At 44.8% G+C, this 19,543-nt stretch overlaps 1 protein-coding gene across 1 annotated transcript in view; it reads left to right on the top strand.

Moving 5' to 3' along the window:
* Window positions 1-11,652: 11,652 nt before the first annotated feature.
* Window positions 11,653-19,543, top strand: part of LOC138666076 (solute carrier family 2, facilitated glucose transporter member 3-like) — a 37,957-nt gene continuing 30,066 nt past the window's right edge. Inside the window, exons 1-2 of the mRNA XM_069754199.1 lie at window positions 11,653-11,806; window positions 17,963-18,061. Coding sequence (XP_069610300.1) covers window positions 11,792-11,806; window positions 17,963-18,061 — 114 coding nt within the window. The 5' untranslated portion in view covers window positions 11,653-11,791. The remainder of the gene's footprint in view (window positions 11,807-17,962; window positions 18,062-19,543) is intronic.

Below are 19,543 nucleotides of genomic sequence, written 5' to 3' on the forward strand. Positions count from 1 at the left end.
AGCAGTATTATCGTAGTTATATTCTTGTACATAGGGGGCAGTATTATAGCAGTTATATTCTCGTACGTAGGGGCAGTATTATAGTAGTTTTATTCTCGCACATATGAGCAGTATTATAGTATTTATATTCTTGTACATAGGAGCAGTATTATAGTAGTTGTATTCTTGTACATAGGGGCAGTATTATAGTAGTTATATTCTTGTACATAGGAGCAGTATTATAGTAGTTATATTCTTGTACATGGAGGCAGTATTATAGTTGTTATATTCTTGTTCATAGGGGCAGTAATGTAGTAGTTATATTCTTGTACATAGAGGGCAGTGTTATAGTAGTTGTATTCTTGTACATAGGGGCAGTATTATAGTAGTTATATTCTTGTAAATAGGGGCAGTATTATAGTAGTTATATTCCTTTACATAGGAGCAGTATTACAGTAGTTCTATTCTTGTACATATGGACAGTATTATAGTAGTTATATTCTTCTACATAGGGGCAGTATTATAGCAGTTATATTCTTGTACATAGGAGCAGTATTATAATAAGTATATTCTTGTACATAGGGGCAGTATTATAGTAGTTATATTCTTGTACATAGGGAGCAGTATTATAGTAGTTATATCATTGTACATAGGCGCAGTATTATTGTGACGCCCCAGGGTCCTGGTCGTCACAGTAGCATTGCTTTCCTCACGGGGAGAGTAATGTTACGCTTGGAGGCAAGAAGGGATAACTGTCGCCAGGTAAACACAAGTATGCAACACATTCACACTCCAGGCCACCAAGGGGCGCTTTTGATCCTATTTACTAGGTGACTCCCCATATATATGGTAGTTTGTAGGGATAGTTAGACAGTTCTTACCAGGAAACAGACTCGAGCAGTCTGAGGCAGAAGAGGGTTTACGGAGCTGTGCAGCCACAGTGCTGCAGCTCCTGAAAAGAAACATACAGAAAGCCGAATATATTGCAGTGAGCGTGTAGGAGAGCGAAGCACAGGAGAGGATGCCAGCGGGAGATGAGCCACGAGCAGGCTGCCTCCTTCTGAGGCGCAGAGACCGGTAGCCAGAACACCGAGGTTGTAAGGCCCTCTACGACTTACATCAGAGACCGGCAGGACAGCTGAACTTCAAGTTACCTGTCCACCTTAGTACCCAGGAGACACAGTGACACCTTTAGAGCCCGTGGCGTGCTAGAGTCCCTATAAACAGACTCAAGTTACAAGTCGTACGGGTTATGTCCTATCCTATATGGGGGACAGAGAGAGAGAACATCTGTGAGGACCTTATCTGAAGCCATAGAAGGTAAGGGACTACAACACCACAGCGCTATAGGAAGGCTTTGATCTCCACCTGGATAAGCGGACTCCTAACTTGCCTCCAAGCCGGCCAGACCCTGCCTGCCCTGTGATTTGGTGCCCGTGACTGTGGCTGCCTGAAGACTTCAGTAGACAAGGTAAAGAGACTTCAAACCTGTGTCCTCGTTCTTTACTGTGCCATTCACCATCTTCCATCTACACACCGGGAGCCCTGGCGATACACTTCACCTGTGGGAAGTTATACCATCTAGCTGCCGTAACATCACCCCAGAGGACCTCTTAAAGCAGCGTCAGTCTCCAGTGACCGAATATCACAGGTGGCGTCACGAACATACACTTTATTCCCTTTAAAGACCTTTCCCTTTTACATGGACGCCCAGGGCCATGGACTGGCTCAGCCACCGTGACATCCCCCTGTGAAACACCGGACCCAGTACCGAGTACCCCACAGCCCTGGCGGGCGACTCATTCTAGTAGTTATATTCTTGTATATAGGGGGCAGTATTATAGTAGTTATATTCTTGTACATAGGGGCAGTATTATAATAGTTATATCCTTATACATAGGAACAACGTCTGATGAGTGGTATAAGAACTCAAGTAGTGGACCCTCTGGGTCGCGGCTTCAGAGCCCCCGTGGATGAGTGGACCAGTTAGCGCCACCCCCTGTACAGGGAGTGTTTGGGACAGGCCCAAGGAGGGTAAAGCCGCAACTGCCGGAGCCAAAGGGACGCCTGTGGGCTGAACCAAAGAAGGACAGCAGACAGGAGAGAGACGGGGCCACCGAGGGGACCCGAACAGTGGAGACACAGGATGGGCAGAGACTGCAAGGACAGAGTACTGACTGGTATGGCGTAAAGACACGTTTGGCAGGGAATGGCAGGAACTTAGGACTGGTAGATACGGCAGGAACACCGGATAGGCAGGCACACAGGAATGGCAGAGACAGCTGGAAACACAGGACAGACAGGAACAGCAGGAACACAGGACTGATAGGTACGGCAGGAACATAGGACTGGCAGGTACGGCAGGAACACAGGACTGGCAGGTGCGGCAGAAGCACAGGACTGGCAGGGACAGCAGGAACACAGGACTGGCAGGGATGGCAGGAACACAGGACTGGCAGGGACGGGAGGAACACAGGACTGGTAGGGATGGCAGGAACACAGGACTGGCAGGGACGGCAGGAACATAGGACTGGCAGGCACGGCAGGAACACAGGACTGGTAGGAAAAACAGGTGAGTCAAGACTGAGTCAAAGCGTGAGGAGCAGAGACTGGAGCCAAGGAACCTAAAGAGATGCCAGCAAGGAGCCAATGAATGCAATAGACGCAAAGGCGTCTTACCTGGACAGATGCTGGGAAGAAGTACCCGACCGTTGCCGCCATATTGGGGCAGATCCACCAGGTCACGACCTCCCAGAAGCCATAGCAGCGAAAGGAGTGCGTCTGCGCATGTGCAGACTGCAGAAAGGACAAGTGCCCGAGAAGCCAGGGGAAGGAGAGCAAGAAGGAGCATCGGGAGCGCGCCGGCCGGACAGGTAAGTATTAGGTGGCGTAACAATACCCCCTCTCTTACCTCCCTTTTTAAAACTGGAAAGGAGCCTTTTCAAGATTACAGGAGCATTGATATTCTCTAGGGGTTCCCAAGATCTTTCTTCGGGACCAAACCCCTTCCAATCAATTAAATAAAGTCCCACCTTTAACAGTTTTCTTAGCGAGAATATCCTTAACTTCAAAAGAGGCATCGGAAGAAACGGGTAGATGAGAACGCAATGGAGCAAAGTGAAAATGGTTAAACATTGCAGGTTTGAGGAGCGATACATGAAAAGTGTTAGGAATGCGTAACGAGGTGGGTAACTTCAACTTGTAAGCTACATCATTAATTTGGCTAGAAATCTCAAAGGGACCGATGTAACATGGACCTAACTTTTGAGAGGGAATCTTGAGTCTAATGTAGTGAGAGGATAGCCAAACCTTATCGCCAGGATGATACAGAGGGACATCTAAATGCCTCTTGTCAGCATACCTTTTCATTCTGCTACTAGCCCTCTCAAGCCTCTCCTTAGCCTCCTGCCAAATCTTGGAAAATTCCAAGGACAAGGAATCTGCCGCCGGTACACCTGAGGTGGGAAGAACAGGGAGAGGAATGCCGGGATGTTGCCCAAAAACAATAAAAAAAGAAGATTTAGACGAAGATTCACTAGTATAATTATTATAGGCGAATTCTGCCGAGGGAAGAAAGACACCCAGTCATAATGATGAGCATTGGAAAAATGGCGGAGATACGATGTGAGAATTTGGTTTACCCGCTCCACTTGACCGTTGGACTGGGGATGGTATGCAGAAGAAAAATCCAAAGATACCTTCATAAGTCCACAAAGAGCTTTCCAAAAACGAGAGGTAAACTGAACTCCTCAGTCGGACACGATATGCTGAGGGAATCCATGAAGTCGAAATATTTGATGTAAAAAGACCTTTGCTAGATCAGGAGCAGAAGGTAAACCAGGTAAAGAGATGAAGTGAGCCATTTTGGAAAATCTATCCACCACCACAAAAATTACAGTGCAATTAGAAGACTTCGGTAAATCAGTGATGAAGTCCATCGCAATATGACTCCAGGGAACAGAAGGCACAGGAAGTGGATGCAGTGATCCCGAAGGTAGCTGTCGAGGAACTTTGTTCCTAGCATATGAGGAACAGGAAGCAGCGAAATCCAGGACATCTTGGCGAAGTGAAGGCCACCAATAATGGCGAGAAATCAGGGAGAGAGTCTTCTTGCCCCCAACGTGTCCAGCGAACCGGGAAGAATGACCCCAACGTAAAACTTTCATCTTGTCATGATTTGACACAAAGGTTTTTCCCAGAGGAGGAGTGATCACATCCAGGGGAGCTAAAGAAACGATCTTAGCAGGATCAAGAATATGTGCTGGTCTCTCCTCTTCGTCCAGAGGTTGAAATGATCTTGACAGAGCGTCAGCTTTGATGTTCTTATTTCCAGGTCGGAAATGTAGATCGAAGTCAAAACGTCCGAAAAACAAGGACCATCTGGCTTGTCGAGGGTTCAGCCTTTGGGCGGACTGGACATAGGCCAGATTTTGGTGATCCGTAAAAATAATGAAAGGATGTACCACCCCTTCAAGGAGGTACCGCCACTCCTTCAAGGCCAATTTTATGGCCAATAATTCCTTGTCACCAATGAAATAATTATGCTCAGGAGGAGAAAATGCCTTAGAGAAAACCCCACAGGAGACTAATCGACCTGAGTTAGACCTTTGTAAAAGTACTGCTCCAGCTCCAATAGAGGACACATCCACTTCAAGAATAAATGGTCTGTTGGTATCCGGTCGATGGAGCACTGCTGCTGAAGCAAATTCTTGCTTGAGGGTTTTAAAGGCAGCTTCGGCCTCCGGGTGGCCAGAGATTAGGGTCGACTCCCTTGCGGACCAGAGCAGAAATTGGTTTAGTCAAGGAGGAGAAATGAGGGATAAATTGTCTATAGTAATTAACAAAGCCAAGAAATCGCTGAATAGCCTTTACTCCCGAAGGACGTGGCCAATTTAGAATGGCAGACACCTCAGGATCCATCTTCAGGCCATCCTTAGAGACAATATAACCCAGGAAGGGTACGGAAGACTGTTCAAAGACACATTTCTTAATCTTCACGAAGAGATGATTCTTCCGTAAACGTAGCAAGACTTGGTGAACGTCTCGTCAATGAGAAGATAAATCTGGAGAGAAGACGAGGATGTCATCCAAGTAGACCACGACACTAGTATAGAGGCAATCACAAAAGATATAATTGACGAACTCTTGGAACACAGCGGGAGCATTACAAAATCCAAATGGCATAACCAAATACTCATAGTGACCGTCCCAAGTGTTGAATGCGGTCTTCCACTCGTCCCCGGCATGGATTCGAACCAAGTTGTAGGCTCCCCGAAGATCAAGTTTGGTAAAAATTTGTGCTCCCCTCAGGCGGTCAAAGAGTTCTGAAATAAGAGGCAATGGGTATTTATTCTTTACAGTAATGTTGTTTAACCCTCTGTAGTCAATGCAAGGACTGAGAGTACCATCCTTCTTCTTCACAAAAAAAGAAACCTGCCACAGCTGGAGACGAAGATCTTTGAATGAAGCCTCTGGCGAGGTTCTCCTGAACATAGTCTGACATAGCTTGAGTCTCTGCAGGAGAGAGAGGATAGATAGATTCTTCCTCTAGGAGGAGTGGTACCAGCAACGAGGTCTATAGGACAGTCATAGGGTCGATGTGGCGGAAGAGTCTCCGCCTCCTTTTTGTCAAAAACATCAGTGGAGGAAGAATAAACAGAGGGCAACCCGGAAAGAATGGGGGAGGAACAGGGGACACCCACAGGACGCACCGGCAGCAGACAACGAGTCCGACAGGAATCTCCCAAACGAAGAATGTTGCCCCTATGCCAATCTAAGAAGGGTTCGTGCACCCACAACCACGGAAGACCGAGAAGAATAGGATGAGAGATGTTGGCTAAAACAAAAAACTAAATTCTCTCCCTATGAAGAGCCCCTACCTGAAGCTCTACTAACTGCGTAACTTGAGCTATAGTCTCTTGCAGAGGTTTTCCATCTACGAAAGCGAGAAAAAGAGGATTCTCTAAAGACCTAACAGGGACCGAAAACTTAATAACCTCCTCTAACCTAATAAAATTTCCCGCTGCACCCAAGTCCACATAAGCCTCAAGAGAAAAACGTTTATCATGAATATGCAACAAAACAGACAGAGTGAGGGGTTGAGAGGTTTCACATGCACCTAGGGAGGCCTCTCTTACCTGACTTAGGTGGAGGAGTTTTCCTGACGATCTGGCCAGGCTCGAAGAAGATGAGAGGACCCTAGGCGCGTCTCTCCTTACGACGTTGTTCGGAGAGTTTTAGACGATCCACTTGCGTCGGCTCAGGAGCAGAAACCGAAGCTGAGACTCTGGGACGTGGACTGGGTGGTCAACGAGAAGGCATAGATGAATGAGGAAATTTTTTCTCCTGAGCTCGCTCCTGAAAGCGAAGGTCTATGCGAGTAGCCAAGGCAATTAAATCCTCCAAATTAGTTGGAGTATCTCGGCCAGCTAGTTCATCCTTGATATGGCTAGATAGCCCCCGCCAGAAAGCCCCCACTAATGCTTCACTATTCCAACCCAAGTTGGAAGATAACGTCCGAAACTGGATAGCGTATTGCCCAACAGTTAGAGACCCCTGAAGTAAATTAAACAAAGCCTCAGTGGTTGAGGCCAAGCGACCCGGTTCATCGAATACTCAACGAAACATCTCCAAAAATGAAGTGAGCTGAAGAACCACAGGATCATCCCACTCCCAAAGATGATAAACCCACAATAAAAGCCACCTTGGCCCGATCCATAGGATATTGCAGAGGAAGGAGCTCGAAATGAAGACGGCACTGATTGAGAAATCCCCGACATAATTTGGGAACTCCATTAAAGCGAGGGGATTTGGCCAAACTGGGAGAGGGATGAGGAGCAAGAGCTGGTGAAGGAACGGATGTGGCTGACTGAAGAGAAAGAAGTCGGCTATTGACAGATGCCATATAACCCAGAATATGGGACTGGGCATCACGCTGCTGTGCCAGTTCTTGTTGTAAACTGGCCAGCTGGGAGGCATTCCCCAGATCAGAGGACTGGAGAGCTGAGAGGCGGGAGTCCATAGATTTCATAAAGGACATCATCCGACTCTGATTCTCCTGCAGGAAAACAAGTTCTTTCTGAGCAGCCGCAGCTCCAGCGGGATCCATGGCCTTTGTGTACTATAAGAACTCGAGTAGTGGACCCTCTGGGTCGCGGCTTCAGAGCCACCGAGGATGAGCGGACCAGTTAGCGCCACCCCCTGTACAGGGAGTGCTTGGGACATGCCCAAGGAGGGTAAAGCCGCAACTGCCGGAGCCAAAGGGACGACTGTAGGCTGAACCAAAGAAGGACAGCAGGCATGAGAGAGACAGAGCCACCGAGGTGACCTGAATAGTGGAGACACAGGACAGGCAGAGACTGCAAGGACAGAGTACTGACCGGTATGGCGAAAAGACACATTTGGCAGGGAACGACAGGAACTCAGGACTGGTAGATACGGCAGGAACCCCGGATAGGCAGGCACGCAGGAATGGCAGAGACAGCTGGAAACACATGACAGACAGGAACGACAGGAACACAGTACTGATAGGTACGGCAGGAACACAGGACTGGCAGGTATGGCAGGAATACAGGACTGGCAGGTGCGGCAGAAACATGACTGGCAGGGACGGCAAGAACACAGGACTGGCAGGGACAGCAGGAACACAGGACAGGCAGGGACGGCAGGAACACAGGACTGGCAGGGACAGCAGGAACACAGGACTGGCAGGAACACAGGACTGGCAGGCATGGCAGGAACACAGGACTGGCAGGCATGGCAGGAACTCAGGACTGGCAGGGATGGCAGGAACTCAGGACCGGCAGGGACGGCAGGAACACAGGATTGGCAGGGACGGCAGGAACACAGGACTGGCAGGGACGGCAGGAACGCAGGACTGGCAGACATGGCAGAAACACAGGACTGGCAGGGAAAGCAGAGGCGAGTCAAGCGTGAGGAGCAGAGACTGGAGCCAAGGAAGCTAAAGAGACACCAGCAAGGAGCCAGCGAACACAATAGACGCAAAGGCATCTTACCTGGACAGATGCTGGGAAGAAGTACCCAACGGGCGCCGCCATAATGGGGGAGGAGCCACTGGGTCATGACCTCCAGAAGCCATAGCGGCGAAAGGAGCGTGTCTGCGCATGCGCGGACCGCAGAAAGGACGAGTGCCTGAGAAGCCAGAGGAAGGAGAGCTAGAAGGAGCATCGGGAGCGCACCAGCTAGACAGGTAAGTATTAGGCGGCGTAACAAGTGCGTGCGCCTAAATGTGCCATGTTAGAAATCTTACTTCTGGCATAAGGAATGCCACAGCTCATCATAAATTAATCAAGATGTAGTGTGACACTATTGTTACACTCTTGTCCTGCCCCAGTTCAGCCCATTTTGCTAAAGTTCGGAGTAACTGGCTGAAATTTAGAAAAGTCACAACATTTTGCTCACTGCACAAAAATTTAGCGACTTCAGAATTCTTGGGTCCTTGTGTTTTTCTTCTCTTATTATTTAATTTATCAAACGTTGTCCATAGAATCAATAGCTGGCACTTCATACCGTAGTGTACACGCAAATTCGGACTTACATACGGATAGCCAATGAAGCGGACCTAAAAATTTAATGTAAAACCAATTTTTTTTATTAAAGATTAAAATAACACATTTATGGGGTCTGTCAAGATTTCACAGATACCAGAAAGCCAACATAGCTAATCCAAATATAAAAAAAATGTGCAATACATATAAGGATTATATAGATGTTATATGGCCTGCTAGTGTACCAGAGAATATGACAAAAGGTATCAGATCAGAGAGGAGTACATACAAACAAGTACATGATTAGAGAGTACATGATAAGAAAAGTGCCAGAATACAATACCTAAAGTAGGAGCAGGAGCACGCAGTCAGTATGGATGGCGCTTGCCTCTTACCACAACTCATGTTCCGCCGTCGCTTCTTCCTCCCTGGACATGCCCCCGGAAGAAGCGATGGCGAAACGTGCATTGGGGTGTGCCATACATAACTCATATGTATTGCACATTTTTCGATATTTGGATTAGCGATGTTGGCTCTCTGGTTTCGTTCCGGTTTTTTCTTGCCCCTTATAGGCACTCTGCTTTTGAGATTTTTATTTTAAATGTGTTATTTTAATCTTTACTAATAAACTTTGGTTTTACATTTAATTTTCTGGTCGTTCATCGGCTATCTGTATGTAAGTCCGAGTTTGTGTGTATTCTCTTATTATTTGTACACTTGTCCAGTGCCGCTCTCATTGCCCAAGCAGATACTGTAAATTCACTGTGGGATAATCGGGTGATGAGGAAACGCGGATGTTCTGACTGCAACGCAATGAGGTTTACAAAAAAGGAAAAGAGCGATGAGCTAAGAGGAAGCCTGCTGTATGTATGACAAAATCAGGAAGAACATCCCAGAAATGGTCTCAATGGTAAATGCTTCCGAAAGCCGACTAAAACTTTGCATGCCCTGGGTTAACTCTGAAGATGTCTATAGTCTTCCTAAACATTGTTCCAAATTGGCACTTTGCAGATGAAACAGCTCCCACTACAAGACCCTTTATCCAGTAGAGCATTATGAGATGAGACACTGTAGGATGGGTTCCGGCTCTGTGCGGCCGCTCATGTTCTTCCACCAAACTCCCCCATGTCTGTATAGACTTTGTGCACTGGGCGAGGTCATAGGGAACAGAAAAGGGTCTTCCCTAAACTGTTCCGACAAAGCTGAAGCTACAAATGTCCACTATGTCTTGTGCTGAACCATTAAAATTTTCTTCCACTGGATCTAAGGGGCCTATGGTGATCCCTAATAGCAGCTCAGAGCATTATCCTCCACCATCTTTACAGGGGACACAATGCAATCAGGGGTAACATTCTGGGATCACCAAACCCAGACTTCTCCACCAGTGATCCATCACTGCACAGAACACGTCTCCTCCAGAGTTCAGTGTTGGTGGCTTTACACCACTCCTTCTGACGCTCAGCATTGTGCTTGGTGATGTACGGCTGCATGTAGCTGCTCGGCCATGAAGTTCCTGGCGAAAGTGCATCATTTGTGCTGATGTTATAACAGAGGAGGTCTGGACTCTGCAGTTATGGGGTCAGCAGTGCAGGGTTGACTTTTCTGCCCTTTACTTCTCAACACTCTACCCCCACCCCCACCCCCACTCTGTAACATTACGGAGTCTCCGCTTCATGGCTGAGTTGCTGCGGTTCCTTCCACTTCTCAATAATATCACTCATAGGTGTTGGGGGAAGATTCAGGAGGAAAAAATGTCATGGACGGACTTGTTACTGGTTTCAATGAGCTTTACACGACCGGCCGTGCTGTCACATATTATTAAAGGCAGACACCGGGGGGTGAGGGGCCGGATGTAATACACTGGGGGTGATGGGCTGCATGTTATATACTGGGGTGGGGGACTGGATGTTATAGACTGAGGGTGAGGGGCCGGATGTTATACACTGGGGGTGAGGGGCCGGATGTTATACACTGGGGGTGAGGGGCTGGATGTTATACACTGGGCGTGAGGGGCCGGATGTTATACACTGGGGGTGAGGGGCCGGATGTTATACACTGGGGGTGAGGGGCCAGATGTTATACACTGGGGGTGAGGGGTTGGATGGTATACACTGGGGGTGAGGGGCTGGATGTTATACACTGGGCGTGAGGGGCTGGATGTTGTACACTGGGCGTGAGGGGCCGGATGTTATACACTGGGGGAGAGGGGCCAGATGTTATACACTGGGGGTGAGGGGTTGGATGTTATACACTGGGGGCAAGGGGCTGGTTGTTATACACTGGGGGTGAGGGGCCAGATGTTATACACTGGGGGTGAAGGGTTGGATGTTATACACGGGGGGTGAGGGGCCGGATGTTATACACTGGGGATGAGGGGCCGGATGTTATACACTGGGGGTGAAGGGTTGGATGTTATACACTGGGGGTGAGGGGCCGGATGTTATACACTGGGGATGAGGGGCCGGATGTTATACACTGGGGGTGAGGGGCCAGATGTTATACACTGGGGGTGAGGGGTTGGATGTTATACACTGGGGGTGAGGGGTTGGATGTTATACACTGGGGATGAGGGGCCGGATGTTATACACTGGGGGTGAGGGGTTGGATGTTATACACTGGGGGTGAGGGGCTGGATGTTATACACTGGGGATGAGGGGCCGGATGTTATACACTGGGGGTGAGGGGCCGGATGTTATACACTGGGGGTGAGGGGTTGGATGTTATACACTGGGGGTGAGGGGCTGGATGTTATACACTGGGGATGAGGGGCCAGATGGTATACACTGGGTGAGAGGGACTGGATGTTGAACACTGGAGGCAATGGGAGTGAAAGGCCACATGACTTAATTAAATGATTTCAAACATGGGCCCACTACTGTCAGTTTCTACCTCTGCATGCACTTGGCCTGCATAGCCAAAGGGGTTAATAGGTTCCTCTATCCTGCATTACTAATAATGTTAATTAGTTGCATTTTCCTTTTTGCTTTATAAATCAGAATGTATGCAGCACTGATGAACGTGCCCATGGCAGTTCCCTAAGAAATGTCATATGAATTAATGATAACTCTATATATACTTTGTGGAATAGAGAATAATCATTTAGTAATAATGCAACAGACCCAGCCCTCAAAACCTACCTATATATACACACCCTCTCATATCTTCAGAGAGTGGAAGTTAAGCAGCTCATACAGCGGTGACCCTGGGAACGTCTGCACTACGGCAGGACACAACTTGCTAAATTTGGCATGGTCCTTTGCTAGTGGTTTTGGATTTAACCCTAAAAGGAGCAAAAAATCTGCAAGATGGAGCCTAAAAAGGTGCGTTATTGCCTTTTTTTAACTGCCTTTATCAGGGGTAACAGCTGCCATTAGATAACGTCAGGGGCACTGTAGATCTGACTGCATAGTTTTATTAATATACTATTATGTAAAGGAGTGTATATGCTGCTGATGTGAAGGACTTTTTCAGAAAAGTCATTACTGCAGTTCGAGTCCTACGTGGAGAGAAGAGCTGTTGACTTGCAGAACTAGTATCTAACCCAGTGTGTACATGGAGTATAGCGTGTGCACATGGGCCATCGTGTGCTGCTGCTGTCTACTAGCTGAACCCTTGCACTACAAATGTTGAACACGTATTTACGTATTACAGCAGCTTGTTCATTAGAATCCCTCACAGCCTGGAGCTCAGGGCACAGCGATGGGCGCTCTCTCCAGGGCATTTATTAAAAGGGCGATTCCAGCTCTGATATGTGGTCCGTTCAGTGTGACGATGGGTCTATTTTGCGCTCTCGAGGTCCTGCATCCCGGATAAAATGTGCTTTTTTACAACTACAAGGGGGGGTCTTTAAATATCTGTAGGAAGCAGAAAAGATACAATTTATCCATGTAATGATGATAATATGGGGGTAGAGATACATGTTCTGGCTGATATTACACGACTTCCTGTGCTTATCCATCTCCATCTCTCAATCTCTGTCTCTTGATCTTACCAGTTTTGTTTTTTCCTTGTATCTTCTTTTATTCTGCTTCATTTCTTCACGTTTTTCTGTGGCTTCTTCATTTTTTGTTATTGCATATTCTCTGTCTTTTATTCTCTCTGTCTCTTATGCTCTGTCTCTCCTATTCTCTTTCACTCTCTCTGTCTCTTCTCTCTATAGCACTCTATTATTTAATCACTTTTGTCTCATTCTCTTTCACACTTTCTCTCTTTAATTCTCTGTTGCATTTTTCATTCTGTCTCAGATCTCTGCCTCTTTTCTTTCTGTCTCTCCTTCACTCTTTTATTGCCTCTGTCTAACACTCTTTTTCATATATTCCCTCTATTTTTCTCCTGCCGCTCATTCTCTTTGTAGTCCTCTGATTCTTAGTTTTTGTTTTCTCCTCTGTCTTTCTCTCTGTAGCACTCTATCATCCTCTTTCTCTTCTTTTCTGACTCTTCTTTCACTCTTATCCTCCCTGTCACACTCTTATTCTCTCTGTAGCACTCTATCATCCTCTTTCTCTTCTTTTCTGACTCTTTCTTTCACTCTTATCCTCCCTGTCACACTCTTATTCTCTCTGTAGCACTCTATCATCCTCTTTCTCTTCTTTTCTGACTCTTTCATTCACTCTTTCATCATCCCTGTCTCTTTCTCTTACTCTCTGTGTTCCATTTTTCGTTCTCCCCTTTTACACTCTTGTTATTTTCTCATTCTTTCGCTCTCTCCTTCTCTCTGTCGTTATCTCTTGCTCTTTATCTCATCCGCCCTCGTTCTCTTTTTTCGCTCCAGTCTTGATGCATGGTGCACATGAGTAATAAACCCTAAATAATGAATTTGGTGCATATTTCAGCTGCCATGCTCCACCATGGACTGGAGTACATTTCGGCCATAATTTTGAGGGGTAAATTGTGATCACTTTCTTGGCTGCACTTACTCACGTCCCCTCTTGCTCTCTTTCGCTCACTTTAGAAACATTGGGTGGAACTGTCCAAAGCAAGTGTAATTGCACAACCGCAAGTTACTTAAAAATCTGGCAACATTTCAAACAGTTTTACAACAGAATTCTGTCAAAAACTGATGAATTCAGAACCAAGTGTTCGACTCGGGACATACCTGTCAAACGTTTAGGAAGGGGCATCAGGAAGATTGGCCCTCCCATATTTATAGGACAAATCCTTTACCTATAGTATGTAAACGATATATTGTACATATGACCCCCTTCAGTTAGCCCCTACTAAACAAATACGCCAGACCGCTAAACAAATGTCGAGTATACGCCAGACCCGCTAAATAAAGATACAGACCCCAGACCAAAACCACCTTTTATACTAACATTTATACAGATTTCCCCTTTTTTAAGATGTCCACTAAGTCCTTTATTCAAACCCCAGACCAGGACCACCTATGTAGAGACAGACAAAAGCTTCCCATTAACAGATCCCAATAACGTCTTTCACCCTCCTGCTCCTACTCTTACCTCCTGCAGACAAAGTCCTTCTACTGCCTGGAGGGAAGTGTAGGATGGGCGGGAGGTGAGTATGTTTGGAATCAGGAAATCTGATGGCTCCTTCAGGAGTCCAGGAGATCTTTCTTTATGGAAGAGTTGGAGAATATGGTTCTCCTGGATGGAATTCTCCTGCTCTTCTCTCAGTTAGGGATCTGTCATATAAAAACATCTTATATATAATTGCCTAGAATACTACTTCCTGCAATTTGTGCCAACTTCCGTGGCTTTGTCCGGAGCTAATGTCCGGAGCTAATGTCCGGAGCTAATGTCCGGAGCTAATGTCCGGAGATAAGTGACGTCAACAGTGTCCAGTGTCTGATTGGTTGCCGCCTGCTGCGAGCGACCAATCAGAAACGTGCCGTACTGTGACACACTCCGCCCGCCATTTTGGTGTGATTTTTGAATTTTTACCTCACAGCAAGTTTCTACTGCGTGGAGGCGGGCCCAGTGACGTTGCTCTTCAAGCTCCTGCCGAATTTCAAGTATATATGGATTCTAGACTCCCGATTCTTTAGAATCGGGCTGCCATCTAGTAATACATGAAACTCCTATTTACCATATAAAGGTAATTCAGACACCACATTCTGTCCGGACAGTTATGTAGATGATGAGAATGAGAAATGGCTGCAACGTGTAGGACCTAACGAACTCCTCCGCGCTAATATGAATTGTGGAATTGTTTTATAAGCGATTGATAGAATTAGCAGCAATTCCAATAATAATAAAAGTATCAAAAATAAATTCCAGTAACGTACTGAAGTATTACTAAAGCACAAACTAGTGAACGGAAATCACCGTCCACCAAAGTAAGAAGGAGAGCGGATTAGGAAAGATTTCACGAGGGGAGGCGACTCAATTCCGACTTTCAAAGAGAAGACCCACGAACCTCGAAGAAGCCTAGAAGGATGGCCACAACAAGGAATTATTTGCCGTAGTGACACACGTGAAAAAGTCTTTCTTGGTATGCCAAGCAGCCATCAAAGACTTGTATGGCAGTGAAATTAGAGACCAGCAGGATATCAATCAGAGATCGGAGGAACTATGCTCAGCATTGACCATCATGAGGAGCGTGGGGGACGAGAGGAACCAGAACCAAACCTTTTGGAAAGTGAAGTACATTGGAGACGGAGGCAGCTGGCAAACAGGAAAAGCAGCTGACATTGAGGGTAACCCTGCACTGGCAGTACAATGCCAGAAGATCTCTAGGACCTGCACTTGGCCAAAGGACCAGAAAAGATCAGTGTTCATCCCATTATAGAAGAAAGGTGACGCCAGGGATGAAGTCAACTATAGTACAATCACCCTGATCCCCCATGTCCCTAAGATTCTTCAGAAGGTCATCCTGAAGCATCTTGGTCAACATCCTTCATAACTTTCTGATGCCCAAGCTGGGTTGTCTAAGGATAGAGGAACCCATGAGCACATCGCAAACCAAAAGGATTCAAGATCAAAAAGGACACAAGAAAAAGATGCATCAGCTCTCCTTTTCTTATCAACCTCTAGAAACTGTACTTAGATGATTCAAGTGTTGTGAACATAGGTGGAAGAACCATCAGCAATCTGAGAAAAGCAGATGATACAACTCTGTTAGCAGAAAGTGAGGAGGCTCTGAAGAAACTGATTCTGAAAGTAGAAAGAGAGAACATTGGACTTTACTTCAACATGAAGAAGACGAAAATCCTGACTACCACCAACGATGAGGTTCACGTAAGATCAACATTGAAGAAATAGAAGTGGAACGGCTTAGTTTTTCTTAGGTCCCTAATTAATAATAATGGTGGCACGCAGCAGAGATCAAGCATCGATTAGGACTGGGGTGTGCAGCCATGGACTGAATATGGAAGTTCAAAGACTTCTCAATAACCATTAAACGAAAACCGATGATGGCCATTGTGTCCCTACTTGGGATATATGGCCATGAGACGAGGATACTCACGAAAGCAGATAGAAGGAAAATCGATGCCTTTGAATTGTGGAACTAGAGAAGACTTCCACAAATCCCATGGACAGCGAGGATCAGGAACAAAGATGTCCCCGGAAGTTGAGATCACCAAAGACTGACCTATTCTGGACATGTGAGGAAGGTAGATTCACAAGAAAGAACACGGTAATGGTCAGTGGTAAATGGAAACATGGGAGACTGAAGGCCCGTTGGTTGGACACCATCAAAAATAACTCTGAAATGACATCAAGAAGTTGGAAGAAGCTGTGGAAAATGGGGAAGCAAGGGGAGATCTGGCCTACACAGTATCCAAGGGTCGGACCCGATTGAGCGGATAGAATCAATCATTACTAAAGATCAGCAATAACCCTGCTTGCTGATAGTTTACGGATTACAGCAGTTTTTTTTTAACCCTAAATTATAGAGACTAAAAAGGAAAAGTAAAAAGAAGAAAAAAAGTAATGAAGATATTGTAAAAATGTGAGGGAAACATGTTTCACCACGAACGTTCCAAATGAATTCTTGTGTTAGCAAATTCCTCTGTTGTCAGCAAGAAGCGCTCTCCTCCATCTATCTCATCTTCCCATACAATGTGGGAGCTAGAGTCCCGGCCATTAGTAAGGAATTATAACATCTGCATAATATCACATAGAACATATAATTACCGGCAATTTACAGGGCAATTCCACCCGAATTATAAAGTCACACGTCAGGAGGTAAACAAAACCATGGCCTATAAACAGTGTGAGGTTGCTGCAAGCAGCTCCCCATAGCTCAGCTTCGGGTAAATAGGACATGAATAGGTTATCAGCAGTCCCATGTAAATATTCAGGCTTTGATAACAGCAAGTCTTTTATTTAATCAATGCAAATATTTCCCATCCCTTTAAACATGTTGTGTACAGTTCTGTAGATTCCTGATCGTGGCTCCAGGATTTTATATTCTGTCTTCGTCACCGCCTTAATGCACTAATAATTTGATATGTGGAAGTCACATCTGAGAACCTAAAGCCTTTTTAATGATGCATGCAGAGCGCCACCTACAGGCAGAAACAAGGAAGCGCAGAAAAGTTTTTTTTTTTACCTGGAGTAAATGTCGCTGTTCTCCTGAATCCGGCGTTGTTTTTTAACATGACCCTGCTGTTCTCTGTTCCTGACATATGGCCGTTTCTTATCTGTTTATAAATCTGGTCTTATTAGCCAAGTGGGAGTGGTCCTAACCCTTCTCTGTGGGTGTCTTATTGAATACCACGCCCCTTTGGCTGAAAAAGGCTAGAATTCTATGAAGGGAAGCGGGGGGCTTTATCTCAGGAACAGAGAGGGGCAGGGAAAAAATGAAAGAAAAAATACTAGATTTAGGAGGACAGCGACATTTACAGTCAGAAATCTCATCATGACAAATGAATGATCTCTGCTGTCCAAAAGTGTGAATAAATTGGTAGTGAGCATGCTTGACCACTGGCAACCCCTTTAAGCACCCCTCTCATTTAAAGAGAATCTGTCACTAGGTTTAAGCCACCTAATCTGAGAGCAGCATGATGTAGAAACAGAGACTCTGATTCCAGCAATGTGTCACTTACTGGGCTGCTTGCTGTAGTTTTGTTAAAAATCACTGTATCGTCAGCAGAATATTATCACTAGAGGACGAGCAAACCTGCTGCCATGAGAAGTGTATAGCCCCGCCCCCACCACTGATTGGCAGCTTCCCGCGCAGTGTACACAGAAAGTGGCCAATCAGTGATGTGGGTGGGGTTATACAGAGCTCGGCTTTCAGAGGACTGCTAGATTTGCTGCAGATAAATCAGTGACTTTATCAAAACTGCAGCAAGAAGCAAAGTAAGTGACACATCCCTGGAATCAGGGTCACTGCCCCTTCATCTTGCTGCTGTCGGATGGGGTATCATAAATCTGGTGACAGATTCCCTTTAACGAATATAAAAATAATATAGTTGATCAAATAAATGCAAAAAGAAATAGAAACAAATATATTTTTCCTTTTTAAAATAGGTAAAGTATATATAATATATTTCCTTTGTCTCTCTGCAGGGAGGTCTGACGTGTTCCTTGGCTTTCGCTGTAATTGTGGCAGCAATTGGTTCCTTGCAGTTTGGATACAACACAGGAGTCATCAACGCTCCCGAAGAGGTAAAGGGAATAAGTCCAGGAGAAACGATAATGATGGTGTCAACATGTAGGATCCGATAAACATGTATCATTCAAAATGTCCTCCTAATAGCAATCAAAGGGGAAGATTTCACATTCTCTTGTAGAAGCTTTCTCATGTGCTCAGTGTTACCCCATTCTGAACTACAACCCAGGACGAGAGACCCCCAAAGGGGAATAACATTAAATCTGAAGAAGAAAAGTGACTACAAAACACTACTACATCACAAAATAATAAAATATTGCTACATAGTGTAGCTTATTGTATAGTGATAGAATAAATACTATTTATAGAATATAACTACTATAATACTGCCCCTATGTACAAGAATATACCTACTATAATACTGCCACTATGTACAAGAATATAACTACTATAATACTGCTCCTATGTACAAGAATATAACTACTATAATACTGCTCCTATGTACAAGACTATAACTACTATAATACTGCTCCTATGTACAAGAATATAACTACTATAATACTGCTCCTATGTACAAGAATATAACTACTATAATACTACCCCTATGTACAAGAATATAACTACTATAATACTGCTCCTATGTACAAGAATAAAACTACTATAATACTGCCCATATGTACAAGAATATAACTACTATAATACTGCTCCTATGTACAAGAATAAAACTACTATAATACTGCCTCTATGTTCAAGAATATAACTACTATAATACTGCTCCTATGTACAAGAATATAACTACTATAATACTGCCCATATGTACATGAATATAACTACTATAATACTGCTCCTATGTACAAGAATAAAACTACTATAATACTGCTTCTATGTTCAAGAACATAACTACTATAATACTGCTCCTATGTACAAGAATATAACTACTATAATACTGCCTATATGTACATGAATATAACTACTATAATACTGTTCCTATGTACAAGAATAAAACTACTATAATACTGCTTCTATGTTCAAGAATATAACTACTATAATACTGCTCCTATGTACAAGAATATAACTACTAAAATACTGCTCATATGTTCAAGACTATAACTACTATAATACTGCCTCCTATGTACAAGAATATAACTACTATAATACTGCCCCTATGTACAAGATTAGAACTACTATAATACTGCTCCTATGTACAAGAATATAACTACTATAATACTGCTCCTATGTACAAGATTTGAACTACTATAATACTGCTCCTATGTACAAGAATATAACTACTATAATACTGCTCCTATGTACAGGAATATAACTACTATAATACTGCCTCCTATGTACAAGAATATAACTACTATAATACTGCTCCTATGTACAAGATTTGAACTACTATAATACTGCTCCTATGTACAAGAATATAACTACTATAATACTGCTCCTATGTACAAGATTTGAACTATTATAATACTGCTCCTATGTACAAGAATATAACTACTATAATACTGCTCCTATGTACAGGAATATAACTACTA

This window comes from Ranitomeya imitator, chromosome 2 (genome assembly GCF_032444005.1).
Source record: "Ranitomeya imitator isolate aRanImi1 chromosome 2, aRanImi1.pri, whole genome shotgun sequence".
Lineage (NCBI taxonomy): Eukaryota > Metazoa > Chordata > Amphibia > Anura > Dendrobatidae > Ranitomeya > Ranitomeya imitator.